Here is a 16,449-nt window from a genome sequence, read left to right as displayed (position 1 = left end):
GGGGCACGGTAATTGGTCATCATACCTTTCAGGGATGATGGACAACTCGCCAAAGTCGTCTGCCCATAAACATCCTGGAGCTTCGAGTAGTGTATAGAGCACTCAGACGCAAGACCTTCTCTGGGGCAGGCCGGTCCAGATCCAGTCCAACAACGCAACTGCGGTAGCGTATCTCAACCATCAGGGAGGCACGCGAAGTTGGACAGCCATGCAAGAAGTGGCAAACATTCTGGTCTGGGCCGAATGTTATCTCCCGGCAATCTTGAAAGTGTTCATTCCTGGAGTTCTCAACTGGGAGGCGGACTTCCAAAGCCATCAGGACATACACGCTGGAGAGTGGGCTCTCTACCTGAATGCCTTTCAACTCCTAGTGGACAAATGGGGCCTGCCAGATGTAAACCTCATGGCCTCACGTCACAACCACAAGGTCCCCAGGTATGGGCTCCGGACCAGAGAACCCTCAGTCGCCTTCGTGGACGCTCTAGCAGTGAGGTTGGACTTCAACCTCACATACCTCTTTTTTCCAATCTCCCTTCTCCTGAGGGTACTTTGAAAGTTCAAGCAAGAAGGCGGCACGGTGATACGAATAGCTCCAGCCTGACCCAGGCGACATTGGCTCATGGACCTACGGAGTCTCTCCATAGACACTCCCTTTCCACTTCCTTTACGGCAGGACTTGTTGACGCAGGGCACTTGCCTGCACACGGACCTACCTCGTCCGTCTTTGACGATGTGGCTCTTGAGTTTTCCCTCTTAAGAGCCAAGGGTTTCTCTCACTCTGTGTTCCAGACGATGTTCAGGGCAAGTAAGCCTGCCTCAGCCCACATCTATTACAGAGTTTGGCACTCTTACTTTCAATGGTGCTTCCCCAGAGGCTATGACCCTACAGTTTTTATGGGTCTCCCGGGTGCTTGCCTTTCCCCAGGCTGGGTTAGACCTTATTTTCCCCTGGCCTCCCTTAGGCTCCGTACACACGGAGCGATCAAATATCGTCTGATCATCCTGCATGTGCTGGATGTTCGATATCGAACATCCAGCACATGCACCAACCCCCAAACAACTATAAAGATCTGCGATCGATGATATTGTTATCGTCCTGTAATATCTGATCATGTGTATGCACGTTTAGAGTTCAGGTTTCTGCTCTGTCAGTCTGGTTCCAGCGAGGGATTGCTCCCCTGCCTGATATTAGAACATGTTTGCAGGGTGTTCTCCGCATTCCAACCTTTTTTTGTCCCTCCCGGTAGCTCCGTGGGATTTGTCCCTGGTTCTCCGGGCTCTCTAGGCTCCTTTGTTTGAACCTCTGGACTCAGTAGACCTCAAGTGGCTGACAGCGAAGACGCTCTTTCTCCTCGCTATCTCCTCAGGCCGCAGAGTATCTGATGTAGCAGCGCTCTCCTGTCGCTCCTCATTTTTGATCTTTCATCCGGACAGCGCTGTACTCCAAGGATCTACGTGGATCGTAAAGATTCCTTGAGGAAATCAGATTCTCTTTTTGTGTTGTATGGCTTTCGCAAGCGAGGCTGTCCACTAACAAACAGACTCTGGCTCGATGGCTCTGCATGACAGTCTCTCAGGCCTACATGCAAGCTGATCTTCCTGTTCCAAACAGGGTTACAGCTCATTCTGCTCGGTCTGTGGGATCCTCGTGGGCGGTTCGACGTGTCGCTGCTGAACAATTGTGCAAGGCGGCCACGTGGTCTTCCATCCACACCTTTCTCAGGTTCTACGCCTTTGATAACTTTTGCCTCTCAGGTGCTTCCTTTGGGCATCGGATTCTCCTTTCTGCTCAGGAGCGTCCCCACCCTTAGGGAAACTGCTATTGGACATCCCCATGGTATCACTGTGGATCCCCTATGGACCCTGAAGAAGAAATTAAGGCCCTGATTCAGAGCCGGACGCTCTGACCAGAGCGCTCGCTCTGAATCAGGGCCCTCCTCCATTAATATGGAGCGTCCTCCTGGACGCTCGTATAGCTGTGGGTCACCACCCACAGCATATACGAGCGTGTAACAAGATTGTCGCGATAGTCTTGACCATCGTGACCATCGGACTTGCGAGTGAAACCCTGTGGTCGGGTTTCTCAACCACAAGCCCTGGAGTGATTTTGGCTCTATCAGAGCCAAAATCACTCCCACTGACATCACTAGTGATGTCAGTGGGGCCGGCTTCAGACGGTAGGCGTTCCCATGGGAACGCCTCCGTCTGGAAGGCACGCCCCCCGGCAGGCCCACCAAAGGGGGCGTGCTGTCAACAAACATTGACAGCACGCCCCCTTTGGTGTGGGACCCGGAGCGATGGAAAGTCCTTCGCTCGCCGGGTCTCGTGCATGCGCACGACGGAGCATGGGCAGTGGGGACCATCGACCCACTTGCGAGCGTACTGCCGCTCGCGAGTAGGTCTGAATGACCCCCTAAGAGTTATGGTAGACTTGTCTTTGTTCACTCTATTTCTTCGAAGACCATAGGATTCACAGGGCGCCCACCCTGACGCACCTGGCCTCATTGGGTATTTTCTCTCTTGATCACTGATTCCTTCACCTTTTGGTTGAGCGTTTCTTGAGAGTAATGTTCTTCCTCCTCCTCTTTCCTGGTTTGCCTTGGGCTTGTTGACAAAACTGTCTGTCTGTGGCTGGGGGCGGGATATATGTGGAGGGGGACCAGTGCATCCTGGGAGCTAAAGTCTAACTGTTTTTGGTGCCTGGGTCACTCCAATCACACACCCCCATGGTATCCCTGTGGATCCTATGGACTTCGAAAAAATAGAGTTAACAAAGGTAAGTCTACCATAACTCTTAATGTGAAGTAATATTTTCAATATGTAAACATTACATTTATATATTTATAATATAATAGTGTGAGCAATAAATGATGCTTACATAATTACAAGTAAACATTATTTTTGTATACCGTGAGAATTTCATACTATAAAACAAAACTAAGTAATGGATGTAGATCAAGAATCTGTAGGATCACGCAGCAGCTTCCAATAGGGATTGGCAAAACCCCTGCTGGGAAAATATTTTCCCCCCACACAGAGCCTGTTCTTTTTATGCCCCACAGAGCCCATTGAGGTTATGCTACGCAGTAGTAGTGCCCCTTATACATTATGCCACACAGTAATGCCGGGCGCCGGTCTCCCAGCATGGGGGAAATTTATCCCACTCCGGGATAAAGCAGTCTGGAAGCCAGCTGTCGGGATTCCGGCAGCCGGCTTCCGATTGTATACCGTTACGGCAAATCCTATATAAGGCCTTATTAAGGGTAATGTCCTGTAGCACGGATAATGGCTCATTCACAAAAATCCATCATTCAAATAAGCACAATGTGATGAAGAATTCACATCTAGGAGTTAGTATAACTGCGTATCTACAATTAGATTATTCCGCACTGTCGATGTTGGTAGAGATGTGTCTGCATGTGGAGGGAGATTTGTCTAACCTTCTAAAGAGGACAAATGGAGGTGTTGCACATATCAACCAATCCGATTCTACAGAGGTGTCGTCATACATCCAGCCTCAATAAGCCATGTGGCTAGGTCCCGTGCGCCTATGCTACCGCCGGGTGTCTCTTTTGCACCTTTTGTTTTACCCACAAAATGTGTCGAGGTGACAATGTGAGGCACTAGTAGATTGTGCTGATTAATTTGATATACAACACTTGTATATCTGTATTGGACTGAGGCCCTGATTCAGAGCCGGACGCTCTGAATCAGGGCTTTTTTTTTTTTTTGTGCGGCCTCCTGTCACTCAGCATCGACAGCACGCCCTCTTTGATGCGAGACCCGGAGTGACTGATTGCCCGTCGCTATCCGGGTCTCGCGCATGCGCACATCAGAGAAAGCTCCGTCATATGCATGCGCTCTGGGCCACCATCGACCCGGTTGCGAGCGCTCAGCGCTTGCGACCGGGTCTGAATCAGGCCCCGAGTCTGTATATGAAACATTACGAAACTTGGCATGGAAAAAAGCTGAAGCTGCTGCTTTGTAGCACTTCATATATCGATTCAGAGACTCAGTTGCACACTGATATACAAGTGTCAGATATAAAATTAATCAGCAGAATCACCTGGTTCCATCGCATTGTTACTAAGACACTTTTTCAGGCAAAAAAGATGCCCACTCTAGCAGAGTTGCACAGAAATTGGCGCGCCAAGAGGGGCTTTTTGGTGCAACTGCATCAAAGCTGTATGATGACGCATTTGCACCTATCATATATCTGGTAAATTCTATAACATTTTATCTGAAACCTGATTGGTTGCTATTTACAACAACACCTCTTTAGAAAGTTTGTTAAATATTCCCTATGTCTATATTTCTCCTCTTTATGGAGAGGTAGATGCTAAGGGTCCTCAGGCTGACTTGTCAGCAGGTATCACAACATATTAGGAGCAGGAAAGAACATCTTATTGCTGGGAGTCCACAGGTTCAGCAGCTGGAGGGAACAGTCACATTGATCCTGCCTGTGACCGTGCTTGGCTCAATAAGTGCAATTTTTGAGTTATGGCTACACCCACCTCATGACCTACCAGAAAGAGTACATCAAACTGCAATTTATATTGAGCCAAACAAAGTCATAACCTAGCTCAGACTGGGTACACACTAGATAATGTGTACCCAGCCCAACATCTGCAGCGACGAGAACTGGCTGGAAGCTGGCATCGGCAAGTGCATACACACTTGTCTATGTGGGCAGCGACGGCGGGGTCCTTGCTTCATTTGGCAGCATGGCCCTTGCTAATGACATCCCTGACGGCTCTGCATGTAGGCCGACGGAGGATGTCACGAACGATGCGTAGGAGCGCACATAGGGCCTGATTCAGAGCCGGACGCTGTTTGCGCTCGCTCGTTTAGAAAAAGGGTCCGGATATTTAAATTGAGCGCTCGCTCTTTGCGGTCTGTTGACGCCTCTATGTCTGAGCGAGCGAACGAAACATGTGCTCGCTATTTTGTAAAGACGCCCCCTGGCCGCTCGCATCCTACGTCATCTCTGCTATTTATTTGATTAATCGAGTACATCGAAAGGCGTCTGAACTGCTCGCAGTGCTTGTGGTAGGATTTTCCTACCGCAATCATGCGAACAGTTCAGGCTAAGAAACAACCAAGTGACGTGGTCGATGACGCTGCTTTGTTAATTATGCACACCCTTAAAACGCCCTTTTTGACCGTTTGGCACGCCTGCGTTCGGATCACCACTCCCCGTTTTCAAGCACCTTCCCCTGTTACCACCCACAAACACCTCATCTTGTCACTCAAATTAGCAGGCACTCGCTATTTTGCGAGCGCTCGACTTCCGACCGCAATGACTGGTTGGCGCATGCGCATTACGACCCATACGCATGCGCAAATGTGTGAACATCGCTCGGAGCGAACGAGCGGCCGCTTACGAGCGCCTCTGAATCAGGCCCCTAGACAATGTGACCGATATGTCTATCCGATCCGCTGGATCTGACAAAATATCGTCTAGAGTGTGCCACATCGGTGTTCTTTACATTAATGTGTAACTTGTTTTGTACTGTAACTTTTAAGCCTGATCCAGTGACCCTCTAAATCTTGCACAACAGGTTAGACTTAATGATATATCAACTGGCCTTGCCCAGACTACTCTTATAAACAACTGATATAATAATTTCTACTTCAGGGTCCATAGGGTATCCACAGGATACCTTGGGGGGTATAGGTGTGACATCAGTCATCGGGCACCATAGAGTTAAGCTTTCAGCCTCCCAGGATGCACTAGGGTCCCCCTCCTATACCCTGCCCCCAAGCCAAGGCACCTCAGTTTAGTTTGGTGCCCGGCCGGAGTCGGGTGCACCTGTTGGAGTGGGGGTTAGAAGAGCCCCTGAAGCTTTTTCTTCATGCAGCTGTGGCTGCACATCTGGATGAACAGCATGGACAGTCAGTCCTGACTTCCATGCTGTCTTCCCTACACCCCCGCCGGTACCAGAACGCCGGTACCGATCCGGGGATGCTGGTGAGCATCTGGGGTCACAGCTAGCGGTGACCCCAGATGTTCCGGACCATGGCCGGATTCAAGTGGGACAGCAGTAAGCAGCGGGGTCCCGCGGTGGGTCCCCGCTGTCACATGGTCCCGAGTCCCCTGGGGACTGGCTGCAGCGTGGAGCCAGGTATTGAACCTGCGCTTCCACTACCCCCTGGGACAGCGGACCGCAGCAGAGCGGTAGCGCTGCGGCGTCCTGGGGGTTAAATGCATGCCAGGAGAGCGCGCCTTCCCTGTCTCACAGCCGGCGCCTCCCCCGCTGCACACAGCCCTCTCTGCACACTGCCGACCTCCTGTAGCAGCGCTCCTCCCCCAGGCCAGCCTCCTCTCTGCTCCTCGGCGGCCATCTTTTCAACGCATGGTGAACGCTGCTGGAAGTGCTGGACGGAAGCATCGTGGTCTGGGTCCCCCCGCATACCTCTCCTCCGATTTGGGTCAGGTCTGTGTATGCTGCGCTGTGTCCTACCAGGCCCTGTGTCTGCGTAGTTGAGTGATCAGCGCTGTTAGTGCAGGAATTGATTTTTCTTTGCATTGTATGTGACTGTGCTAGCGCTGCTGCCTGTAACTTTTCTTCTAACTGTCAGCTTTATTACTGTCCCTGTCCTTTCTGCTAAGCCCTTGCGGTGCGGTGCTGCAGGGTGGTCTCTCGCCTATTTAATATATAATTGGTGAGAGGGGTCACATACTTGGTGCCATCATGTCTGAAAGTGATTTTCCTCTACGACTACAGTGTGCTACGTGTAAAGTACCGTTAGCGGAGGGGGAGGGTAGCGCGGAGGGCCTCTGCCGGCAGTGTTTGTCTATGGCGCGGCCTATTACGGTTACAGCACCGGTATAGGAGCCGCCCTGGGCTTGTTTCGCTCAGGCGCTTACAACCTTGGTGGGCCAGTTAGCTCAGCAGCCCGCGTTTCCGCCGATGGGTTTGTCCCAGCAGTCAGTGGTGTCGTCACCCATGCAGGGTTTCCCGCGACAATTGGTGGTACCCCACAGTCTCCCTATTTCCCCGCTCCCGGTTTCTCAGGAGCCGGCGTGGGTTAACTCCCTGACGAGTTCTGTACAGCACTTGTCGGATGTGTTGCAAGGGGAGTCTGTGATGCGGCCACATAAACGGCCGGTGGCGTCTCTGTAGGCTCCTTATGAGGATGACGAGGGGATGTCTGATGATGGGGAGATTCTGGATCCTTACGATCAGGAACCTCTCCATACTAAGGACGCTGACGCTAAGTCCAAGGTATATATTCCTGGACTTATTCGGGCTGTCCGCACAGCCTTGGTGATTGAGGACCAAGTTCCCCCAGCGGCTAAATCCAAGTATGCCTTTTTTAAAGATGTGAAGGGCGATGCCACAGTCTTTCCTCTTTCGGGTCAATTAGTGGACCATTTAGAGGAGGCGTGGAAACAGCCTGGCAAAAGATACCAGCCGCAGAGTCCGCTTATTCCCTTGCGGGGGGGGCAGCACGGCCGGCTATGGCCATTTGCTGGGTTGCCAGAGCGATGGAGCGCTGGGCGGATTCATTAGAGGCGTCTTTTGATTCCGACTGTCCGGCCGAACAGGCGGAGTTGATTGGTAATCTCCGTGATTCGGCCACTTATATCAACGAAGCGCCCTTAGACATTAGTACTCTGGTGTCTAGAATTTCTTCAGCAACGGTGGCTGCTCGTCGCACCTTGTGGCTGCGATCCTGGAAGGCGGACGCAGATTCCAAAAAGGGTTTGGAGGCGTTGCCATTTACTGGAGAAGTTCTCTTCGGTCCGGATTTGGACAAGATTGTGGCCACGCTGGCGGCAGCCAAATCGGCTTGTCTCCCGTCGGCCGCTGCTCCTTCTGGTTCTGGACCATCGTCCTTTCGGTCTTATAGGGCCCAGGGCAGGCCCAAACCACAGTCTTTTCCTCGACAGGCTGGCCCTAAGAAATCGGCCAAGCCCCGGAAGCAGGCATGGAGTACCAGACGTCCGGCCCCTAAGCCAGATGACAAGCCTGCGGCCTGACGGTCCGGGCCTCCCTTTGGGGGATCCCAAAGTGGGAGGCCGTCTGCTGCAGTTCGCCCAGTGTTGGTCGGTCACTACGACAGACACTTGGGTTCTCGAGGTGGTCTCCCACGGGTACGCCCTCTCTTACCGGCATAGACCCCCGGCTCGATTCTTCACCACGGGTCTACCATCAGATGGGGTCTTCCAGAGATCGACCTCATGGCGTCCCGGCACAACAACAAGCTGCCGGTGTACGGGTCTCGCACAAGAGACGGAGGGGCGTCTCTGGTGGATGCTCTGTCCGTCCGGTGGACGTTCCGGTTCGCATACCTGTTCCCTCCGGTCTCCCTTCTTCCACGGGTAATCCGGAAATTCAAACAGGAAGGAGGGACGCTCCTGTTGATAGCTCCCGCATGGTCCAGACGGCACTGGTTCTCAGACCTTCAGGGTCTGTCCGTGGACAGTCCTCTGCGGTTGCCGCTACGACCGGACCTTCTGTCACAGGGTCCTTGTCTTCACCCGGAACTGACTCGGCTGTCTTTGACGGCGTGGCTGTTGAGACAGCCATGCTGAGGTCCAGGGGGTTTTCCAGCTCTGTGGTGCGTACCATGTTACGAGCTCGGAAGCCGTCTTCTGCGAGGATATACCATCTCGTGTGGCATGCGTTCTTCCAGTGGTGTCGACCGAGAGGTTATGCACCGCGGGAATTTCGTCTTTCTCGGATACTTGCCTTCCTACAAGCGGGACTAGATCATGGGCTTCGCCTTGCTTCTTTGAAGGTACAGGTTTCGGCCCTGTCTGTCTGGTTTCACTATAGGATTGCTACAATCCCGGATGTGCGCACCTTTATGCAAGGTGTTCTCCGCATTCAGCCGCCCTTTGTTCCACCTGTGGCGCCTTGGGATTTGGCTGTGGTCCTGAGGGCTCTCCAGGGACCGCCGTTTGAACCACTGGGCTCAGTGGATCTTAAATGGCTAACAGCTAAGACTGTTTTCCTTCTGGCTATTGCTTCGGCCAGACGTGTTTCTGATTTAGGGGCTCTTTCTTGTAGACCCCCTTTCTTGGTTTTTCATGGGAACAGGGCAGTGCTCCGCACTCGTCCCGAATTTCTTCCCAAAGTTGTTTCCCAGTTTCATGTTAACGAGGAAATCGTTGTTCCGGCCTTTAACTCACCTGACCTTTCAGTGGGTGAGGCCACTTTGGATGTTGTGCGGGCCTTAAGGACTTATGTTGACCGCACTTCTTCGTTTAGGAAGTCGGGCGCCTTGTTTGTCCTCTATGGTTTCCGTAAAAAGGGTTGGCCTGCTTCAAAGCAAACTTTGGCAGCCTGGATCCGTATGGCTATTTCTGAAGCTTATCTTCATGAAGGCCTGCCGGTTCCTCCTTCTGTGAAGGCTCATTCCACTAGGTCTGTGGGTCCTTCGTGGGCAGCTCGACGTGGTGCCTCTGCAGTCCAGATCTGCAAGGCTGCTACGTGGTCCTCTGTCCATACCTTCGTGAGGTATTACAGGTTTGACACCTTCGCCTCTCAGGATGCTTCCTTCGGGCGACGGATTCTCCTTTCTGCACAGGAGCGTCCCCTCCCTTAAAGGATACTGCTTTGGGACATCCCCAAGGTATCCTGTGGATACCCTATGGACCCTGAAGTAGAAAATATGAGATATGGTAAGAACTTACCCTTGTTATCTCTATTTCTACGAAGTCCATAGGGTTCCACAGGACTCCCGCCCTGTCGCACCTGTGCTGCAGATGGGCTTTGCTCTGGTCACCGGTTTTTCCGTCTCCCTCTGGTGAGAATGTGATTCTTGTGTGTGTCCAGATCTTTTTTCTCTCTATCTTCTCATCCTCCGGCCTATGGCTTGGTAACTAACTGAGGTGCCTTGGCTCGGGGGCGGGGTATAGGAGGGGGACCCTAGTGCATCCTGGGAGGCTGAAAGCTTAACTCTATGGTGCCCGATGACTGACGTCACACCTATACCCCCCAAGGTATCCTGTGGAACCCTATGGACTTTGTAGAAATAGAGATAACAAGGGTAAGTTCTTACCATATCTCATATTATCAGTGTTTTTGATTTTTGGACATGGGTATCATCCATCGCTCCCACATGCGTATATATACAGTCCTCGATTTTTATTAAATAGTTAGGCCCTTTACCTGAAGCCATGAGTCACTTGCACTCTGCACAGTTTCTTTACAGTCATGCTACTGAATAGGGTGGGATGGACAGAGGGGCTGATTCAGAGGTGGACCTAGTGTGTGGAGCAGTGTTGCATCTTCGGTTGCAGCGGTTCTGAGTGCATATGCAAATGCCGCTGGAGTCGTTTTTTTGTAAAAAGACGCTCACTGCTGGCTTGAAGATGCAGCATCAGATCCACAGCACGTACAATGCCGGCCCATCAGACATCTGTGTAACCCTCTGGTTACTCAGGATGTCCAGTAAAACTACTCTGCCCGGGCTGTGCGGGCCAGTGACACTGGACCTCTCCCCATTGAATGCTGCGGCTTATGGGGCACTGTGACTGACGTTGCAGCTGTATGGAGGCAGGTGCACACTGTGTCTCCGACGCATGTGCAGTCCTCCAACCATCAGCAAACTACAAAAATATCGAAACCGCGTCCACCCCTGAGTCAGACACCGAGTCCTCGAAAATCAAACCGTACTTGAATTTTTACAACCAATTTTATTTTTTTTCCTTTCTCTTTAACTCGGTAGTTCTCAAACTCGGACCCCACACAGGTCACGTTTTCCAGGTCACTCAGCAGGTGCACAGGTGTATTCATTACTCACTGACACATTTGAAAAGATTCACAGGGGGAGCTGATTATTCCACTTGTGTGTCTGTGAGGAGACCTGGAAAATATGCACTGTTTGGGGTCCTGAGCACCGAGTTTGAGAACCTGTGCTTTAACTCACAAATGATTTTTCTTCTACCCAGTAGTATGTGTCACTGACTCACTATTGTGTCCCAGTACGGTGGTTGAGGTATACTGAGCTAATTAGTGATAACAGTTCCCTGTTGTGTGTGTGTGTGGTTTTTTTCCCCAAACATCAGGATAAGTGGCAATTAATTAAGCTGGAGGAAGAATTGCTACGATGACCATAAAAACAAAGTTTTATGTACCACATGGGCCCCATACATCTGCGACGGATTGCCGCGATCCTGCGATGCTCCAGCCTGGCATCGCAGGATCGCAGAAATCCAATATGTTGGATTTTGACGATCACGATCAAAAACTTATTGCAATCGTCAAATCGGGGACATTTAACATGTCAAATGTCAGCAATCCGGCGACGGATCGCTGAACATCGATGGTAGGCGATCGCAGATTTCCGATCGCATCCCTGCATCATGGTGATCCGTCACAGATGTATGGCCACCTAAAGATTTTGGGCAACTCTCATTTTTTATTTTTACTGTTGTAATATCACAAAAAAAACTGCTTTCTACTAGTCATTGATTTGTACATGTAAATTAGCAAAATCGTTGAGCAATCAGTAGTGAATTTCCAATTATTATTAAAATAGGCTGTGAAGCATTATGAAAATAACCAGATTCTGCTTTTCATTCTTGTTTTGTAAAGGGGTTTCTGTTAAATGTTTACATAAATTACCACCTTCTATAATTTACATATGGTATATCTCAGCTGATGGGAAAACCACGCCTACATTAATACCTAATTAATAGTAAATTGTTTTACAACGGCTGCTCAGTAATAAAATGTACAGTGTGCATTAAGGGGCTGATTACATCAATGTTTTGTGGTTTCAGGAGGGAACATCTTGTTATATTTCAGTTGTGTGAGCTTTTCTTTTGTTCCATTGCTCAGCTGATCTGTGTGTCCTGCCTCTGCAGCGGTGACGGGTGGGCTGCACTTTAGTATATCTACTGGTTGTCAACTTTAGTGAGCAATTTTTCTGTGCTTTATTTACGCTAAATTGTATCCAATGCTATAGTATATGCAAAGTGTGCCTAATAAAGTAAGGATAACATTATGCTATTTTACAGATGCTTCTGGGAAATAAATATTTAACAGTTGCTGCAATGGAGGTTTTAGAAGAGTTAAAATTGGCCTACACCTGCTAAACCACCTGCATTTGTTCACGTTCCATTGCAGATATAGTTTGCAGTGAGTGAGGCTTCCCAGTATAATTCAGGAATGTGTTTGAATTCTCAATGCTTTTGGTTTAATGCAGATGCTGTTTTGGATGCGAAGAGGTCCCTCGAGCTCCAGCCTAACAATGCAAACGCTTTCCTCAGGAAGGGGTACGTGTCAGTACTAGTTTCCAATTACATTTATTACCGTCTGCAAACCTCTGGCCATGCAGCGTTAAATTGGATATTCATCAGTGCTGCTCTAATATGGATGAAGTTGTCCTATGAAAAGACTAGGAATACCAATGAGCTAACAAGATACCTTGACAGTTGTTTATATAATGTCACTCGGTTGCACAAAACACTTGCGTTTGAAACTACAGTAAACAGTTATCGTTGTCACATTGTGTGTGTGGATGACAGTTTAATATTGCAGCCACCTGCGTTACTGTAAGATATAAGTAAATCACATTTCCCTGTTAAACACATCAGTCCCTACATTGCCTGCAGTCACAATTCCTTAGAAAATGGATGTTCTGAAAATGTTCTTTGCCACTGGCAGCAAGCACAAGGAAATATGTGGATCAAAAACGCATTGATATATTTAATGAGTACATTTGATGTGAAGCCTTCAAACCCCCTCCATCTCCAACACACACACATCCTTTGCTTAAAGCAGACATTTTTCTAAGTTCACTTTTATGCTGAATTATATTGTTACCATAGAAACTGCAGTTATAAAGTTGTTCTTTTCCCTATTATCTTATTTGCATGATGTCATTGTATTAGCAAACCATGTAATCTTCTACAAAGTGCCTTTCTGCTCCCAGTGTAGGTTAGCAACTGTACTTGTAGTTTTTTTTGTCATAATATACTTTCTCCTAACAAAACAATGATATTCTGGGGAAATTCTTTCACTTTTTTGGGGGGGGGGGGGGAATTTTACAGTAATTAGCATTGGAATAGAAATATGCGCCCCAAATAAAGTATCTTTTTCAGAGGCCCAACTCTGCTAACCGTACACTACACTTATTCATATTTTCTGTCCAATAAATGATTGCATTACATGCACAATGTAGGGCAATTGTTGGATTGGCAGATTCAGTTATAACATTACTATAAAAATATATCAGTCTGATTGCTTTCTAATGTAAAATGTCCTCTGGGAATCTGTAGATTGTATTACATCCGTTATGACGACCACTCCCTACTACGATGTCACTACTTACAGTTTGATGATAGAAGTAAAAAAAAAATTTCTTCAGTGATCAAATTGTAATGTGTTAAAATGTCAGTTCATCTTGGACATGTTTTATAGGTTACAATATGATAATTCTTTGAAGTGTAGATTATTTTATTTCCATTTCATACAGTATATACAAGTGTGTTCATCCTCCTAGTTTCCAAAGGCTAGAGAGGAATTCATTTCCGTCGGAAGCTTATATGGCTAACTGCTCCAGCCATTCGCTGTCATCTTTCCTGCCTAGCTGAAGGCAGACAGTAACTAGTTTATTTGCCCTGGACCAGAGGTTCCCAAACGCGGTCCTCAAGGCTCTCCAACAGTTCATGGTTTAGAGATATCCATGGTTGAGCAGAGGTGGTTAACCATGGATTATTCTTAAAACCTGGACAGTTTGGGGAGCCATGAGGACCGCGTTTGGGAACCTCTGCCCTGCACTGTTGTATTTTCCTGAGCATAATCCAAGCAGATGGCTGATGTCCTTGGAAAACATTTTCAGGTTTTGCATTCTGCATGGTATTCCATCTGATGGGGGCATAAACTTCTCGTGATCGGGCCAGTTGCCTTTCTCATATTTATCTGCTTTGCAGTGCAAGTTAGTGGTCATCGAGAACCAAGCGGTAGCAGCTAATAAAAACTATGTAGCACTTCTACAGGAAACAGATTCATCTATTTCAGCCCGTCTGAACAACATTCAAAGGTTTTTTGAAAATGCTGGAAAAGACCCTTCTGTCTTGCAGGACAACTTGTTCTGGTGAAAGTATGTATGAGAATTTTTATGTTTACCGGATAATCAGATTAAAGACAAGGGGGTTTATTTACAAAGCAGCAACTTTTGTAAGCTGCTGCTTTCCAGTGGGTTGCAGGTGAAAATTTGAAGCAGCACCCACAAGTAAATAAATCCAAAGGTAACTTATTAAGTAGCAAGATTTTGGTATCTGGAACACCAAAGACTGACGCCATAATTGCTGCTGTTTCACATTAGATGATAGAGAACCCTGTCTATGTTCCTATGGATAGAGAGATGAAGTGGTCTGTTTATTTCCTCTGGTCTAAAAATTGCCTTGCTCCCCTTCCTTTTAGGGAGAAACTCTTTTGGACAGGCATTAGATTTCATTTTTCAGAGATAGGCAGAAGAGAGCTCCCAGCTGTTTCCACAAAGTAGCATGAGCAGGAGGAGCCTTCAGAAACTCCTCAAACACCGTTTTAGGGAAGCTAGAGCCTATAGGCCAAGCAGAGACATATGGCACTTAGATTTCAGGTATGTCAACAGCTTCATCAACAGAGGAAATGGAAAAAATGGAGTCCCTAAGATCTAACCAGTCTCCCATAAAACTAGGGGACTTTTATGAACTGTACAGATACTTGTGTACATATGTCTATTGCAAAAGCCCATCTGAGACTCCTCTTGTTCTACATCTTACACAGAAACCACTTCCAGTTAAAAAGTCTCCCCTGTGGCCTATTCACATATCGTCACCATTTTACCAAGGTTTTGGCAACAGTGCATCTCAGGCTATAGGGTATTCAGCTATACTCTTATTAAGAGAATATTCAGATAAAAGGTATGTTACATATACAGGCCTATCAGTACATAGCACAGGTTATTTCAACCTTCCAAAATCATAGATCATAGGTGGCCAACCCGCGTCTCTCGAGCCGCATGCGGCTCTTTTGAGTTTCCAATGCGGCTCGCAGCTCGGCAGACCCCCACTATTACTGAGAATACTGGTCTCTGAAGCGATCATAAACTAAAGAAGCCTCTGATCGCTTCAGAGGCCAGCGTTCCCAGTAATGCAGTGCGGGGGTGACGTCATGACGTCACCCGTGATGTGAGGAGCCCGCACGCTTGCTGGATCCAGCTAAATCCAGTAGGCAGCGGAAGCAGCAGCAGTGACTTGGGAGCCCTGACGGCGTGGAGCGGTGCCAGCATGTAGACAGGTAAGTTTCTTCATAGGGGTGTGGGAGGGGAGGGATAGCTAGTACTGGGGGCACAACTACTGGGGCCATTGCTTAATAGGCACAGCTACAGGGAACATTGCATAATGGGCACAGCTAGAGGGGCTATTGCATAAGGGCCACAACTACTGGGTGCATTGCTTAATGGGCACAACTACTGGGGGTATTGCTGAAGGGGGAAAACTACTGGGGGCATTGCAGAAAGGGGAAAACTACTGGGGTCATTGCATAATGGGCACAGCTACAGGGGGCATTGCGTAAGGGTCACAACTACTGGGGGCATTGCTTAATAGGCACAGCTACGGGGGGCATTGCAGAATGGGCACAACTACTGAGGGCATTGCATAATGGACAAAGCTACAGGGAGCATTGCATTAAGGTCACAACTACTGGGGGGGCAGTGCTTAATGGGCACAACTACAGGGGGCATTGCTTAATGGGCACAACTACAGGGGGCATTGCAAAAGGGGCACAACTACTGGGGGCATTTCATAAGGGCCACAACTACTGGGGGCATTGCTTAATGGGCACAACTACAGGGGGGCACTGCATATGGGGCACAGAATAATGGCCACTGGCTTTCTCAGTGTATTTTATGTGGTTCTGTATTTCAATATGTATTTTATTTGAATGTGTATTTTAAATGTATTTTATGTGGATCTGGCTTGTTTCTGTGTATTTTATGTGAACGTGGCTATTACAATGTTTTCTATATTGCTCTGGCTTTTTCTTTCACTTCAACAGTGAAAAAATTATATTGGGAACTTTATGTAAATTGTGTATTTTCAATGTGCTGGGCTCGCCGCCAGCGTGACTAAAAACGGGGGTGTGACACAAGATCATGCTCCTGCGAATGTTATACCAAAGGCGTGCACACACAAATGGGGCGTGGCCTTGTGACAGCTAGGCCACGCCCCATTTTTGTGCACGCACATTCGATCGGCTCTTCAACTTGACCACAGATATTTTTTTTTTTGTCTCTTTGCCTCTGACTGGTTGGCCACCCCTGTCATAGATGAATAATCATTTCGAATTAAAGTAATTTGATCATATCTGCAGCAGACTGATTTAAAGACTCAAAGCAAGGATCAGTCTCTAATATAACAGGCATTACCGTATATACTCGAGTATAAGTTGACCCGAATATAAGCCGAGGTACCTACTTTTACCACAAAAAACTGGGAAA

General features: G+C 48.4%; 1 protein-coding gene across 5 annotated transcripts in view; it reads left to right on the top strand.

Moving 5' to 3' along the window:
- The window catches only part of SUGT1 (SGT1 assembly cochaperone of MIS12 kinetochore complex), a 126,665-nt gene that overhangs the window by 27,956 nt on the left and 82,260 nt on the right, over positions 1 to 16,449 (top strand). For all 5 annotated transcript variants that reach the window (XM_088481965.1, XM_088481962.1, XM_088481867.1 and 2 more), the window contains exon 5: positions 12,166 to 12,235. In XM_088481965.1, the coding sequence (XP_088338091.1) occupies positions 12,166 to 12,235 (70 nt within the window). The remainder of the gene's footprint in view (positions 1 to 12,165; positions 12,236 to 16,449) is intronic.

Source organism: Taudactylus pleione, unplaced genomic scaffold (genome assembly GCF_031769625.1).
Source record: "Taudactylus pleione unplaced genomic scaffold, aTauple2 ptg000005l, whole genome shotgun sequence".
Classification (NCBI taxonomy): domain Eukaryota; kingdom Metazoa; phylum Chordata; class Amphibia; order Anura; family Myobatrachidae; genus Taudactylus; species Taudactylus pleione.
The sequence above is the reverse complement of the archived record's forward strand: the minus strand, read 5'-3'. Positions and strand labels throughout refer to the sequence as shown.